This window comes from Neolamprologus brichardi, chromosome 22 (assembly GCF_056152115.1).
Source record: "Neolamprologus brichardi isolate AB-2024 chromosome 22, ASM5615211v1, whole genome shotgun sequence".
Lineage (NCBI taxonomy): Eukaryota > Metazoa > Chordata > Actinopteri > Cichliformes > Cichlidae > Neolamprologus > Neolamprologus brichardi.
The window spans coordinates 13,623,234-13,637,802 of NC_142124.1; the positions used below are offsets into that span (position 1 = coordinate 13,623,234).

At 41.0% G+C, this 14,569-nt stretch overlaps 1 protein-coding gene across 2 annotated transcripts in view; it reads right to left on the reverse strand.

Annotated features, from left to right (window-relative positions):
- Nucleotides 1-214: 214 nt before the first annotated feature.
- efna3a (ephrin-A3a) overlaps nt 215-14,569 on the reverse strand; it is a 77,232-nt gene continuing 62,877 nt past the window's right edge. Inside the window, exons 4-5 of one of the 2 annotated variants that reach the window (XM_006787992.3) lie at nt 13,893-13,967; nt 215-2,807 (exon numbers count right to left, since the gene is read on the reverse strand). In XM_006787992.3, coding sequence (XP_006788055.1) covers nt 2,689-2,807; nt 13,893-13,967 — 194 coding nt within the window. In that variant the 3' untranslated portion in view covers nt 215-2,688. The remainder of the gene's footprint in view (nt 2,808-13,892; nt 13,968-14,569) is intronic. The other variant, XM_006787993.3, reaches the window with a different exon arrangement.

Below are 14,569 nucleotides of genomic sequence, written 5' to 3' on the forward strand. Positions count from 1 at the left end.
TTTAGTTTGCAGCCTGACTGCCGTCTGCTCACAACCAACATATCTAAAAAAGGAGCGTGAAAAAAAAAAAACCAGAAGAGATTTGCTTTCAAGTAGTGCTTCAGAAAAACAAACACATCTGAGTGCAGGGTTTGTGAAGGAGTAACAGTTTAGATAAAGAAAGGGCAGTCGAAGGAGAGCAGAACAACACAGGGCCTGAATAAATACACAAAGCTAAATTTGCAAAAAAGGTTTTAATTGGCATTGTTTTAATCATTCTTGGTTCAATTTACAGTTGTTTAATCATTCTCGTCAAAGGCAAACACATTTCTTGTGCTTGTCTTCAACATCGGTAAATGCTTTTCGCCCATGTCCCGAACCCCGTAACATAAACTAACATTACAGAAGAGCACATTCTCTCGTACGCACTTGCATATTCAGACCCTACAAATGACTCCTTTATGAGTACGAAATTCCTAAATGCCACATACTTGAAAAGCGCGGACAAACACATTCTACATACATACGCACAAATGTGCACACATATGCTTGTTTAGTTTTTTTTCCTCCCCCCCGCTCGCTCTCACGCGCACGCACGCGCACAAACTCACACGCACTTGTACACACGCACATTCCACAACCGGCATGTATTATAAATATACATTACGACGCACGCATCCCTCATTTCGCAAGCGCAAGAGATGCTGCCCCTCAATCGGCATGGCCTGCCACTGCATTCACAGTTGGTTTATGACATGCTCTTCAGCAACAAAATCTGGTAAGCAGTATCCGTTACATGAGAGTGGGGTTACTGCGCGTACGTCCCTACTGATTAGTCATGAACAATAACCTTCTCTTTGTGTCAGGCTGAGTTACATCGATTTATCTACACAAGCAAAAATGCTGCAGTAAAAAATTCACTGTAATAATAATAAAAAAAGAATAAGAATTAAAAAAAATGGCACGATAGCTTATTAAGCAAAGGCCTACAAATGCACGCTAATAAATTAGGTAAATAAATAGTTTAATGATAAAATAAATACGTTTGAAAAATTAAATAAATAAAAAAAGCACACATTGTAATCTGATTAAGCCTACGCTGTCCTGTATTACAATATAAAAAAGTGAACTCTTTATTTGCACATTCACAAGTGTTTGTTTTTTTTTAATGTCTTTATATATTTTTTTTTTAACAAAATGGCGGCAGCGTTACTTTGAGACTCAAAGCACAGTTTCTCCTCAGGCACCTGCCGCACTTTGGCGACTGTATGGGGTTGTTTCCAGGGTGACTGTGACTGCTGTTAATGGTCATCAGCACTGATTGGCTGTGGAAAAAGGAACAGACAGGGTTGTCTGGGATTAAAAGGGGACTTGCTGCTGTGAGAGTTTCTTTTTTTTTCTTCTTTTTTTTTTAAAGAATTGTAAATTAGTGACGTTCTGGATGACTGTGCTGATTGCAGCGAAAGGTTTGACATCCGGAAAATCTACGCCAAGTGCTGAAGGTAAATGCGTCAGAACAAAACACACATCTACCACATCTACCACGTCTAAGTGCCATCAAATTACTAGTCCAGGGTCTGTACTTTTCTAGGGTTGTTACAGTGTGAAGGCAGGAAATGCAGACAAAAGACTAGTTCTAAGAGGGCACTTGCTACCTTCTAAGAAATGCAGGCTTTGCATCTGTACCTATCACAAAGCTAGGGGTATTTTTTTGATGTCTGGTGAAAATGGATTTTTGAAAGGCTCGTGGATATATCACAAAGTCTTTCCCCTTTCTTGGACTGTTATTACCACCAGCTTCCTCACATCAGTGTTAAAACATTCTTCAATGTCCAGCGCAACAGCAGGAGTTCTCATCACGACTGATTATGTCCTGATAGTCTGGGTAAGATCAGTACAGATCCAGAGTCCATCTTGCTCATTACTACATCAAAGTTGGGTTTAATGTATTATCAGACTGGGCCTGTGGTCCAAGGACTAAAAAGCCACTGCGGAGTCCAGGTTTCCAATCTTCTTCAAAGTTCAAAGTTGAAGAGAAAGCAGCTTAAATTCCTCCAGTGATTTGATATCCATGCTACAATAAGAGCGTGTAGTCTGCACCCAAGTTATTACAAGTCAGTTTTACTTACTCTCATCAGGCTTCGGAGCAGCGCAGAAGTTGGACTCTGAGTGTTGTTTTGGTCTCAACACCCGCAATAAAGGTGGTAGTGGTGTGATAATGATATCCAGCAACATGTAAGAAGCTACTTTCGGCCGCTCCCTTTTTCACAAGGGATAAGGCCACAGCCGGTAGCTCCGCATAATTGATTTGGCAGATTTTTACGCCGGATGCTCTTCCTGACACAACCCCGAAGGGATTTGCGTCTCCTCCTGGGATGCAACTGGGAATCTTTCGCTTGTTAGGTGAATGTGTAAACCCCTACACTATGGAGCACATGGAGTGTCAAAATACACTGGTGTAAATATGACAGCAAAAAAGGCCTCTTTTTTTTAAAGTCCATTAAGCTAAGTTAAAGTTTGTTTTTGTTGTTGTTTTTTTTGTTGTTTTTTGTCGTGTTTTTTTTGTCTGTGTCCTTTTGATTGAGCTTCAGTTGCACCTTGACTCTGTGTGTTTCTGTCAGATTTCACGTAATCACAAACTTGGTGGATACAAAGCCCTTTGCAAAAGGCGGGTCCAGCTATGCACGAAGTGCCACTCGGCGACCGTTGCTAGGACAAAAGGACGGCAGACACGAGCAGCATTGCCACGGTGAGAAGAAGGCGGTCACGTGAGGGGCTGCTGCCACTGACGCTCTTCTCCAGCTTCGGGACTTCAGGGTTAAATTCATCTGCAGAGCAAAAACCACAAAAAGAGAAAACAAGAAAGTGAGAAAAGAGAGAGCAAGAATGTAAAACCGCGAGAGGGAAAATTTGTCAGACAGAAGACAGAAGGGAATAAACCATTACTACATTATTAATTAATCAATCTAAAGGCAGTATGTGATGCATTCAAATTGTGCCTTAACATATGCAGAGAAAGAGACATAATGCAATTACCAACAAACCACCAATTATCATCAGCTACATATGGCCATTTCCCCCCTGGGATGGAAAATTAAAAACATTTTTGTTTCTGATCTATTTCTTTTTTTTTGTGTGTGTGTGTGTGTGTGTGTGTCTTCCTTTCCTCACACTAATGATGTTTTTATCCTGGAGGGATTTCAATCACACCAAATTACTATGGTCTTGCCATTGATTAGACACAACAGAACATTAGCTGGAGGGGAGAGACGGAGAAAGAGCCGGGAGAACACATTTTGTATTATTTGGTAAAAAGTGGATTACACTGAGTGATTATGTTCTGCCTCGACATAATGCTTCCCATTATATCTAGAGGGTTATTACAAATCAAAATAAACCAAAAGAAAGCAAACAAAGCTTTCCCGTCCATCTGTCCTACAGCTGTAGGATGCCTGGGCTCGAAACCAGCTTCTCTATATAAAATAAACCCAATTAGAGAAGAAATCTGCAATTACTTAATGACATCAGCACATTTTGGAAATGTAGGCTGTGTCTCATATCATGCTCATATACGCTTGCTTTGGGCACATAAGCATGAAGTGCTCTACAAGCTCCTGGATGGTGTAGTCAACATTTTTCAAAAATTAGCCCCATAGTGGAAAGGGAGGGACCGCCAAACTATTTTTAGCTAGTAGAAAGAGAATACTACTGATAATACTAATGCTACAGGACTGCAGAGACAAATCACACCTTTCATGTTTGGAAGAATCGTTCAGTGTTAGGCTGTCATCCTCAGTGTTCACAAAACACAGTAACTAGTGTGGCAGGTACAGTTCTGAGGTACATCCCTCCTTTCTTTATATTTTGATAGCACAATAAGAAATCTGTGCAGCAATTTACTGAAACGTGCAAACATACAACAACTCATGTACAAATGAAGTATGCAATCTCGTAAGAAAGCAAGCTTACTATGGATGGCCTTGCCTTGGCCTCCAGTAGCATTGTGAGGAGTCTTGGAGTTTCTCCTACATATTAAACAAATATGTAGGAGTGCCTTCTTCCATTTGCGCAATATCTCTAAAATTAGAAACATCCCTTCTCAGAGTGACGCTGAAAAACTAGTTCATGCATTTATTGCTTTTAGGCTGGATTACTGTAATTCGTTATTATCCGTATGTCCTAAAAACTCCCTGAAAAGTGTTCAGTTGATCCAAAATGCTGCTGACAGGAACTGGAAAAAGAGAGCATATTTCTCTTTTATTGGCTTCTCTTAGTTGGCTCCCTGTTAAATCCAGAATCAAATCTAAAATCCTCCTCCTCACATATAAGGTCTTAAATAATCAGGCCCCATCTTATCTTAATGACCTTATAGTACCATATCACCCCATTAGAGCTCTTCGCTCTCAGACTGGGGGCTTACTTGTTGGTCCGTATTTAAAAGTAGAATGGGAGGCAGAGCCTTCAGTGGAACCAGCTTCCAATTTGGATTTGGGAGACAGACACTATCTCTACTTTTAAGATTAGACTTAGACTTTCCTTTTTGATAAAGCATATAGTTACAGCTGGAGCAGGAGACCCTGAATCTTCCTTTAGTTACGCTACAATAGGTCTAGGGTGCTGGGGAATTCCCATGATGCACTGAGTGTTTTTTCTTCAGTCACCTTTTTCATTCACTGTGTGTTTGTACACCTCTGCACATTTAATTATTACTTATTATTAATCTTTGGCTCTCTTCCACAGCATGTCTTTGTCCCGTCTTCGTCCCCTCACCCCAATCGGTTGCAGCAGATAAATGCCTCTCACTTAGCCTGGTTCTGCTGGGGATTTTCTTTGGGTTAAAAAGGAGTTTTTCCTTCCCACAGAGTGTCATATGATCGTTACGGTTTTCTTTGATTTCTTTGTATTATTGTAGGGTATTAAAAAATATAAAGGGGCTTGAGGTAAATAAATCAAATTGAATTTAATTGAAAATTGAAGTAGTCTTCAGGAATAGTTCTCCAGGCTTTTTGAAGGACATTTAAAACTTGGATGTTGGTTGCATTTTTTTCTGTTTTCTGTCAAGATGATCCTACGTTGATTCAATAATATTGAAGTTCAGGCTCTGGGGAGGCCAAGCCATTCTTGCTTTTAACTGGATTGGCAGTGTGTTTGGGATCATTGTCATGCTGAAAAATAAAGCTGTTGGCAATCAGATGCTTTCCAGATGGTACTGCAAATTTTATGGTATCAAAATCTGATGATACTTTTCTGTGTTTATAATTCCATCAGTTTTGACAGGATCTTGAACACCACTGGCTGAAATGTATTACCAAATCATGACAGAGCTTCAACCGTGTTTTACAGATGGCCGTAGAGGCTCGTTGTTGTACCTGTCTCCTGAGATCCTTTGTACACACTGATGAAGAGCTGAACTCAAAATTTCAAAACTCATTGTCACTGATTTTTTTGTATAATAACAGACTTTTGCACATGATTAAAGCATTAACAGTATCTGAAATACTAATACGAGTAAAGACATGGGCATTATATATATATGATACACTGATTTGACCTTATATGAAAAGTAGTTTAATGCAACATGTCTGCTTTGGTAGAAGAAAGATATTTATCTGACAAGCTTTGGCTGACAGACAACAAAACCAGTATGGTTATCAATTAAAATCCCCTCTCTTTTATATTATTTTGTGATATAAAGCTCCAGTCTTCCATAAAATTAAACTGGCTTCAGTTACAAAAGCACAAAATTGAAGAGGCAAAATGTTTTCCTTTCTTTTATTTTTCTTCTTTTTTTTTTATCTTTTTCATTGCAACTTTAAATTCTTGTCTGAACTTGCTACACGTAACAGCACAGGCACCTAATTACAAGAAAAAAACTAGATAGCTGGTGATAACAGGGAGAGATGGTAATCACCTTGCAGGTGATAAATGCGTGGAATTTTGTTTTTGTTTTCTCTGAGAGTAAAGCGACCTCTCTCACTGCATGACTCCTGTCCACGTCAAAGTTGCTCTTAAGTAACATGAGGCATCTGTCTGATGACGCACAACCCTGACATTCACATGGCAATGCATCAGGGTGAAGACAAACAAGGAACACTAAGTTAAGGCGCTGCCTCAGGTAAGACCCACAGGTCACAGCGAGGCCGCCACACCATGTGGATTGTCTCTCTAACAACATTTCAACAGTCTGAGGCACAGCGTACAGTTGGAGATGAGAAGACGAGACATCCTTTGCCTCCAGAAAAAGCAGGCCGTTCCTTACCTTTACATAAGCAACTGCACAGTCTCTTCTCAAAAGTTGCTGTGCATGTGAACTGATTCTTACAGACTTGTTTGTGGGTGCCGTGAGCTTTGACAATCACCACCCCACACAATATGCACCTCTTCAAAACCCCTGCTATTTAGGGAGGACGGCATTGGAAGATGAATGTGGGGAACGCTTCCTGCCTCGGGCCATAACAAGTTATCAAAGGTCCAGTGTTTGACATCTAACATCACAGTACAATTGTAGGATATAGTAATCAATTTCCAAGCGCACAATCCGGTGTAGTCTAGTGTGAAAGGGGGTATAACAACAGATGGGCATGCAGGGTAGCTCTCCTGTCCACGGTGAACCGCCTCAAGGCATTTACAGTGAGATAAGAAACAAAAGCAGTAGACTGTCGATGAGTGGAAAGAGGTTGTCTGGTCTGATAAATCCTCGTGCCAGCTATGCCACAATGATGCTAGACTTGCAGCGAGGCATAAACAACATGAGGCAATGGGCCCATCTTGCACGCCTACAGCTCTCCAGGTCAGTGGGGGAGGTGTAACACTGTGGAGGATATTAAAACGGCTTTCACTCGATCTAAATAACAGTCCACTGATTGTTGTTACCAATAAAACCGGGGGAGCAATTAGCAATTAGCACTCACTGATTAACATTGAGCACTGGTGTTATTGTGCACTAAAAGCTGACCATTGACTCCGTCAGCTTAAACGTTAAGAGGTTATTAGGCTGGTTTCAGGCCTCTGAATGACTATCTACTACTTCAACTTGCATTTCAACCAGGTCTTGTGCGTAGGACCAGCTGTGGATGCCATCTTCCTTGTATCTACATAAAGATAGCGGCAGAAATTAGGATCATATGAGACTGCAGTCATGTGAAAAAGAGCATTTTCATAGAGTTCTGTGCAATGATCTAAAAACTAAGGAAAGGCTTACCACTGCCATCGGAATTAAGAGGATAAGTAGCAGCCAGGTGCTGGTAATCAAATGCACTTAATTAACTCATCATTAGCAAGTGTGAGCACCTCTACACTTAAAAGCAGATGTTTTGGCAATTTGCAGGTCTGAAGCATTCAGGTGTGTGTTAACACAATATCACAATCTTCCCAGGAGTGGACTTTCCACCCAATTCACTCCAAGGTCAAACTGTGCAATACTCAGAGAAAGTGCAAGAAACCCAAGAGCTACATCTCAGATTCTACAGGCCTCTGTGAGCATGTTAAATGTTAAAGTTCATGACAATACAATTAGAAAAAGACTAAACAGGTATAACTTATCTGGAAGGGCTGCTAGGAGAAAGTCTTTTTTCTCTAAAAAGAACATGGCAGCACAGCTTTGCACAGCTTTGCAAAGTTTTATATGAAAAAACCAAGTGTAAAGTGTAGATGTTTGGCCATAATACATAGCGCCACATTCAGTGAAAACTAAGCAGAGCATATCGGCAGAAACACCTCATACCAACTGTCAACCACGGTGGTGTAGTGGTGATGATTTGGGCTTGTTTTACAGCCACAGTACCTGGGCACTTTGCAGTCCTTTAGTTTACCGAAAACTCCTCTCTATATTAAAGCATTCTAGAATCTCATGTGAAAACGAAGGCTTGTCCAGAACTGAGCCGTACAACAGGTCAACAGCAAATCTACAACAGACTGACCGAAAAACAAAAACACGAAGGTCCTGCGATGACACAATCAAAATATAGATGCCAAACTGACTGAAATATTGTAGTGGGATCTTAAGAGATCTGTGGATAAAAAATGCCTGCAAACCTCAATGAAGTGAAGCAATGCTTTAAGGAAGAGTGGGCCAAGAAAGCAGCTACTTCATGTTACCGTCAGCTGTTATTAAAGGTGGTTCTGCAAGCTACTGAATCATGGGATGTAGCTGGTTTTTCACATGACTGCATAGAGTCATGTGAAAACCTTTTCAGATGACTGTACTCTTTAGTCACCATATGTCTCATCTTGCCACGAAAAACATTATGTCAGCTCTTACTAACAACCCAAAATTCAGCTGCCAGGTCAGCTGAAAATTTTGCCAGCACGATGGCCATATCACTAATTGTTTAGTTTGTTTGGTTAACGCAGTAGAGTGAAAGGGCAGCCAGGTGTCTTTTTGTTCGGTGGCTACTAAAATACAACATCTGCTAACTTCACCAAGGTTTATGCAGTTAACTTACCAGACTTGATTAGAATGATGGACAGACTGCAAAAAAAGTGTTTGTTTGCACAACATTTTATGATTGATTTGAAGAAATTCTGCATATAAACAGAGACGGTGAAAAGAAGAAGTAAATTTATTTGTGTGAATTATCCATTTTCAGTTGTATTTTCTTGTCCACCATCTAATTTATGTTCAAGCTTTTAGCCCTCCTCTGCTGCTGCAGGCACTCAGGTGGAAAGATTTTAAGAGTATGTCACAGTAGGAAAGATGAACAGAGCGTGCTATGGTTTTGCTATAGCAAACTAGAAACCTATGATTAATTCATGGAGGAAGAAGCAATACTGACACTGAATTCTCGTAGCACAATACTACGAGCAGCTTGCTGTAGGATTCGCTATCCATAATTAATGCTGAACACAGCTACATGCAGATGAGAGGTGAGTTGCCGGGGGGTTAAAAAGTAAATATCACAAAAATGGCAAATCAACTCATTTTACACTTAATTGCACAGATCCATAAATGCTTTTTAATTGGGGAAAAAATGCAAGCGAAACAGACATTCTGACAGACTGTAAACAAGCCCACAGTGGGCTGTTTCATAAAACTGATTAGTAAGCGCTGCTTGCATTCAGTCTGCAAATGGTATCAGCGCTTCCTTTCACAAATGATAAAGTGTGATGAATGGTCACCGTACACAGCCTGGGTCCTATTTTTATTGTTGCCCTTAATTTGACCTTCCGAGTAGGTTTGACTGGCCTGGGGGATTTGTTTACAGTCTGTACGTTTATCTTGCTTTTACTTGCCCTTTCACCGCATCCGCCGAAATGGTGGGTAAAACTACAACAGCAGGATAGGAGCTGCAACAGAAGAGACTCTCTGTTAAATAAGGAAAATGTGACGTAGAAATGAAGCTAATAATAAAGGAACGAGGATGAAGGCAGGCCTAAACACATGTGAGGGAGAGATGGAGAGATTTGTTGACGTTAAGCCAGTCTGTGGGTGGGTCTGGTCCTCAGGGTGAGTCACAGAGTGGGTGTCCAGCGGTCAGCTGAGCCAACGGGGCCATGAGTTGTTATAAGTGTGTGCGCATAAATCTGTATGTCCGGATTTTGTTATTTCTCCAAATGTATTCAGCAAAATGCATCACAACGCCGTAGGCTATGATATTTTATGATTCCCTGCCAGTGTGCGTGTGTGTGCGCGTGTTTTTTTTTTTATATTAAATTCTACGTAAGCTCGAGCCTGAGTTACTGCTGAGCAATTCGCCCACCACTGAGCTTTTCTTTCTTCCTCTGCCCCTTCTCTCTGCACTCCCCCTTCTCTGCTCCCACTCTGGTTTTATCTCTTTTTCTGCCTGTTTCTCTCACTCTGCCTTATCTATCCTTCTTTCTGTCAGACTTTCTCCTGCTGCATTTTCTCTTTCACTGCCTCCCTTCCCATCTTTTATCTGTCTGACTTCCTCTGTCTCACACCGTCTCTCCCTCAGTCTTTCTCTCTCTCTCTTCTGTTTTCTGCCTCTCCTCTTTCTGAAGGTACTCATTGCTGATGGCTCAAGAGCTCTTTTCATTCTATCTCAGTTGGTCTCAGTTTCCATCTCAGGCAGGTCACACTCTCTTAGCTCTCGTCACAGACTGCCTACAGCTCCAAGAAACAAGCATACTAAATGATTCCCGGCAAGAGGCTTTTGTTTGAGATGGGGATGGAGAAAGACAAAGAAAAATAGAGGGTTTATGTAACCACTCAGCTGCACAATTGACTTGCTCACTGACATGCTTTCTTCTTAAGTAAACATGGGCCTTTCATTTCTTACAAGACCTCTGCTGACCTTGGATTTTGCACAGAAGAAGAAAGATGGTGTTTCTTTGTGAATGTGCATGTGTGTGCGCGCCCGTGCTGAGCATTGTGGGAGTATTTTCTTCCTTGTTTTATAGGTTGCCACATTTGAAGATTTCAAAACTCCTGAGTATTGTTTTAATTATTAACATACTAAACAAGACTAATAGTTGAAATGTAGGAACGGCCAGTCTCCCACTGGTTTGTGAAGTCCTGCTTTGGAGCCCAGATTATGCTTTTGATTCAAGGTCAGGTCTCACTGACAAACCAGTGGCACTACACACTCATATAGACTTGTCAACATCAAGGTAAAAAATTACATGCTGGTCTAAATATGACTGTGATTTACAAAATGAGCATCACTTGCATCACTAATGACTGTTAAAAAGGAGAGTCTAACATACTCACATTTTTACAGCTGTTTTCTAGTCTTAATGACCGTGAAAGTGCTTTCAACTACACGTCACATTTTAGCCATACAGCACTTTATTATACAGTCTTCAAGCACTTCATCGACCTCATATCATTGGACAACTGCTTTTTCTTCTTTAAGCTGTCCCCTTTTAGGCCTTGCCACAGCGGATCCTCTGCCTCGATCTCATCCTTTCCCTTGCATGCTCCTCTGTCACACCACACTTTTTAATGTTCGCCTTCACCGCATCCATGAATCTCGTATTTGATCTTCCCATGTTCCTCCTGCCCAGAAGCTTCAGCATCCTTTGTTCAGTATATCCACTATTCCTCCTCTGCACATGTCCAAACCATCTCAGCCTTGCTTCTCTAATTTTTTTTTTCTCTAACACCGATTCTCTGGTGTACTCTGGCAATGAGCATTTTGTCATCTTCAACTCCAGGTCGATTTTCTGTCTCTTTGTCCACAAAGCACCTCTTACACTCATCTCCAACCACGCCACCCTGCCTGCACTCTCTTCTTCTTTAGCTCTGTCCACTTCTTTGACTGGTTGATCCCAGGTGCTTAAACTCATCCACCTTCACTACCTCTACTCCTTGCACTGGTTGACCTGTGTTCCTCCATGGCCAATTAGAAATCATTGGTTAACCAGCATGCAAGTCTTTGGACTGTAGGAGAATGCCAGAACCCACAGAGGAAACTTGTGTAGGCACAAGGAGATCATGCAAACTCGACACAGAAAAGTCCCGGCTGGAGTTCACACCGGTAATCTTCTCACTATGAGGAAACAGTGCTACCCACTCCACCACTGTGCCCACCAGAATGGAAGTTTGAGACATTTACTTGGGTGTGGGAATGTTTATTTGTGTAGAAAATAACATTTTATGCCTCTGATTCATCACTTTTTTGCTAACACCTCCCTCTCTCTCTCTTCCCTTTCTACATTCATTTTCTACCTCACTCAACCACCACTGTTTGCTCTTGTTCTCCCACAGCTCCAAAATTGAATGTAGTGTTTACAAACAGTACCCAACAACTTCTGTGGTATACCTTAAAGTAGGTAAACTGAATTTTACCAAATACCGTGAAAATGATTGTGAGATAAGACAGACTGGCCCAAAATGGTACAAGCAGGCTACTTGACCAGTCAGAAATGTTTAGCGCTGAAAGCCCGAGTTCTTGAACTGTCAGAAAATAATAACCCCTCTGCAGGGACGTCTTTGGTGGGTAAAATATCATCATATAATCACTGTGGTGGAAATACAGTGATTCACTCCAAACATTTCTTGGGAAAAGATGCTTATTGGCTTTATTTCTCAGACTAGGAGGCTGCATCAATTTTTTAAAATATAATACAATCTGTTAGATACAGGTTTTAAAGCCAATGTAAACTGCAAGAGAAAACAAAGGCAATAATTTTATATATACTATCTAGAAAAAAGCATTGTGGGCTACACCTCATAATCTTTGAACTCAGGTGTGTTCAGTCCCGTTGTATAAAAATGAAGCACCGTGCCATGCAGGCTGGCTGCGAAGTGTCAGATTATGTCAAGTTACAAAGTGTGCAAGTGCGGAACTGCTGAGGTGCATAGCGCATTAAAGTCGCCAACACTCTGTGAATTCAATAACTGCAGAGCTCCAAACCTCCGCTGCCTTTAATATCAGCACATAAACTGTGCGCTGGGAACTTCATGGTATGGGATTCCCTGGCTGAGCAGCTGCGTGCCAAGCATCAGGTGGCGTGTTGTAAAGGACGTCACCCGTGGACTCTGGAGCAGCTCTGTGAAGTGACAACTCACCCGTCTCTATCTGGAAGTCTGGTGGATGACACTGGGTTTGATAAACACCAAGAGAAAGAAAGCTGCCTGTGTGCCAGTTGTAAAGTTAAGTGGAGGAGGGTTGTTTTTCTTAGGTTAGCCTGAGCCTTTGGTTCTAGTAAAAGAATATCTTAATGCTTCAGCTTCCCAAGACATTTCAGACAATTCCATGCTTCCTTCCATACTTTATGGGGACAGTTTCCCGTTTCGCAAAACAGCATCCATGGAGTTATCGAGTCTGGTGTGGAAGAACTTGACTGGACTGCACAGAACCCTTACCTCAGCCCGAACCCATTTTAACACCTTTGGGATGAACTTCAATGAATAATGAGAGCCAGGCTGTCTTGTTTAACATTGGTGTCTGACCTCAAATGCTCTTCTGGATGAATGAGTAAAAATTCACACAGACACTCCAAAATTTCATAGAGGTCTTTCCCAGGAAAAATGGAAGCTGTTAGAGCGGCAAGAGGAAGCCAACTCCATATTACTATCTGTGGATTCAGAATGGGATGTGCCCATACTTCTTGTTCATATAATTGTATTATAATTATTAATGTTATAATAATCAGAATTGTTCATTATGACAATCCCTCATGCTTCTTGAATTAACAATGGCCACTGCACTTACCATAACTGTAAGGAGATTTCCTGTTCATTAAGGGAGTTGTACTTACATTTAAATGCAACTTAAACTACAAGAGTTCTTAATTATCTGGCCAAACCATTTACTGGGTACTGAGCAATGCTCAATCCAATACCAGTGCTTCTTTTTTTCTTTGTTCTACCTTTACTTGTAATCTTTATGCCTCATTGTGTGCAACTCATTAAAATCATTTTCATGTACGATAACGTCAGGTCAGAGACTGCTGTGTAGCATCATGACTGAATTAATGCAGCAGATAGAGGAAACAATTAATCTTATAAAGACACTGATGAATGAACGCCATAATGAGGTCAGTACTGAGGCCATTTCCATTTTGGGTGTATTGGTTCAGTGCTTCCGTGCCGCTTATTGCAATTATTCCGCTATCATAACCAATAGAAACGATGCTAACTAAACAGAAAAAAATGAGACCCAATTTGTAATAATAATTTGGCACACTCCTTTGTTATAGTATATAAGTAAACAGATAATTAGAGTGTATATATAAAAAAGTAGGTGCATGATAGTACTGTGGAATCCATAAGCTGCTGTGTGCACCGTCTTGCCCACATTGCACAATGAGCATCATAAGAGCAGAAAATTGAGGTTTTACTGATCAACCAGTTACGGCTTATGGATTTTCTTTCCCTGACCACAGATTTAAAAAAAACTTGATTTGGGTTATTTTTTCACAATGATTGGTGCACAAATCACGCTTTGCAGAAACCAAATATGGAGCTACTGGTTCCTGTTCACTTTTGGCAACTTAAAGTCACTCACCAATGTTGTGTATTTTGATGTTTGGCCTGACTGTGTAATCGGGAGTCTGAATGGAGTCCTCGTCTGCCTGGGAGACTGAGAAACACATCACAGCCACACATAGACAGAGAGAAGGAACGAAAGGAGAGGAAGGAATGAAACGCAGAGAGACAGAGGCAGAGAGAGTGAGACACAGACAAGGAGAGAAGACACTCCATTAAAACGACAGCACTGCGAAACAAGGGGAGGAGTGAATTTTAGGCACCATTAAATTCTGCACAGTTACAGAAGAAGATGAAGGAGTCCGTGTACCCCTGCCACTGAAAAAGCATGAAGAAATCGTGGACTTTGAATCCCCGTGTGAAAATTAAAACATTAAAAGCATTTGGAACAGAATTCATTATCACATTCAGTGTTCGTGCAGACATGGAATTAAACTCAGTCTGCGCAGGCAAATTAACCATGAATGAATGATGTTTGGGTTGTGTCTATTCATCTTTGTGTATTTCTGCCTCTTTTCTTTAGCTAATATGTTTGTCTGTGTAAGCCTGTGACTGCATTACAGAGTTAGGTGGATAGAACAGCATTAACGGAGGACGCGCACAGAGGCTGGTAGCAATTTGCAGCTCATCAAGGATGTAAAGCATGTGTCATGAATATTCACATTTCTTTCTTATCTTAAATACTTGGAGGATTTA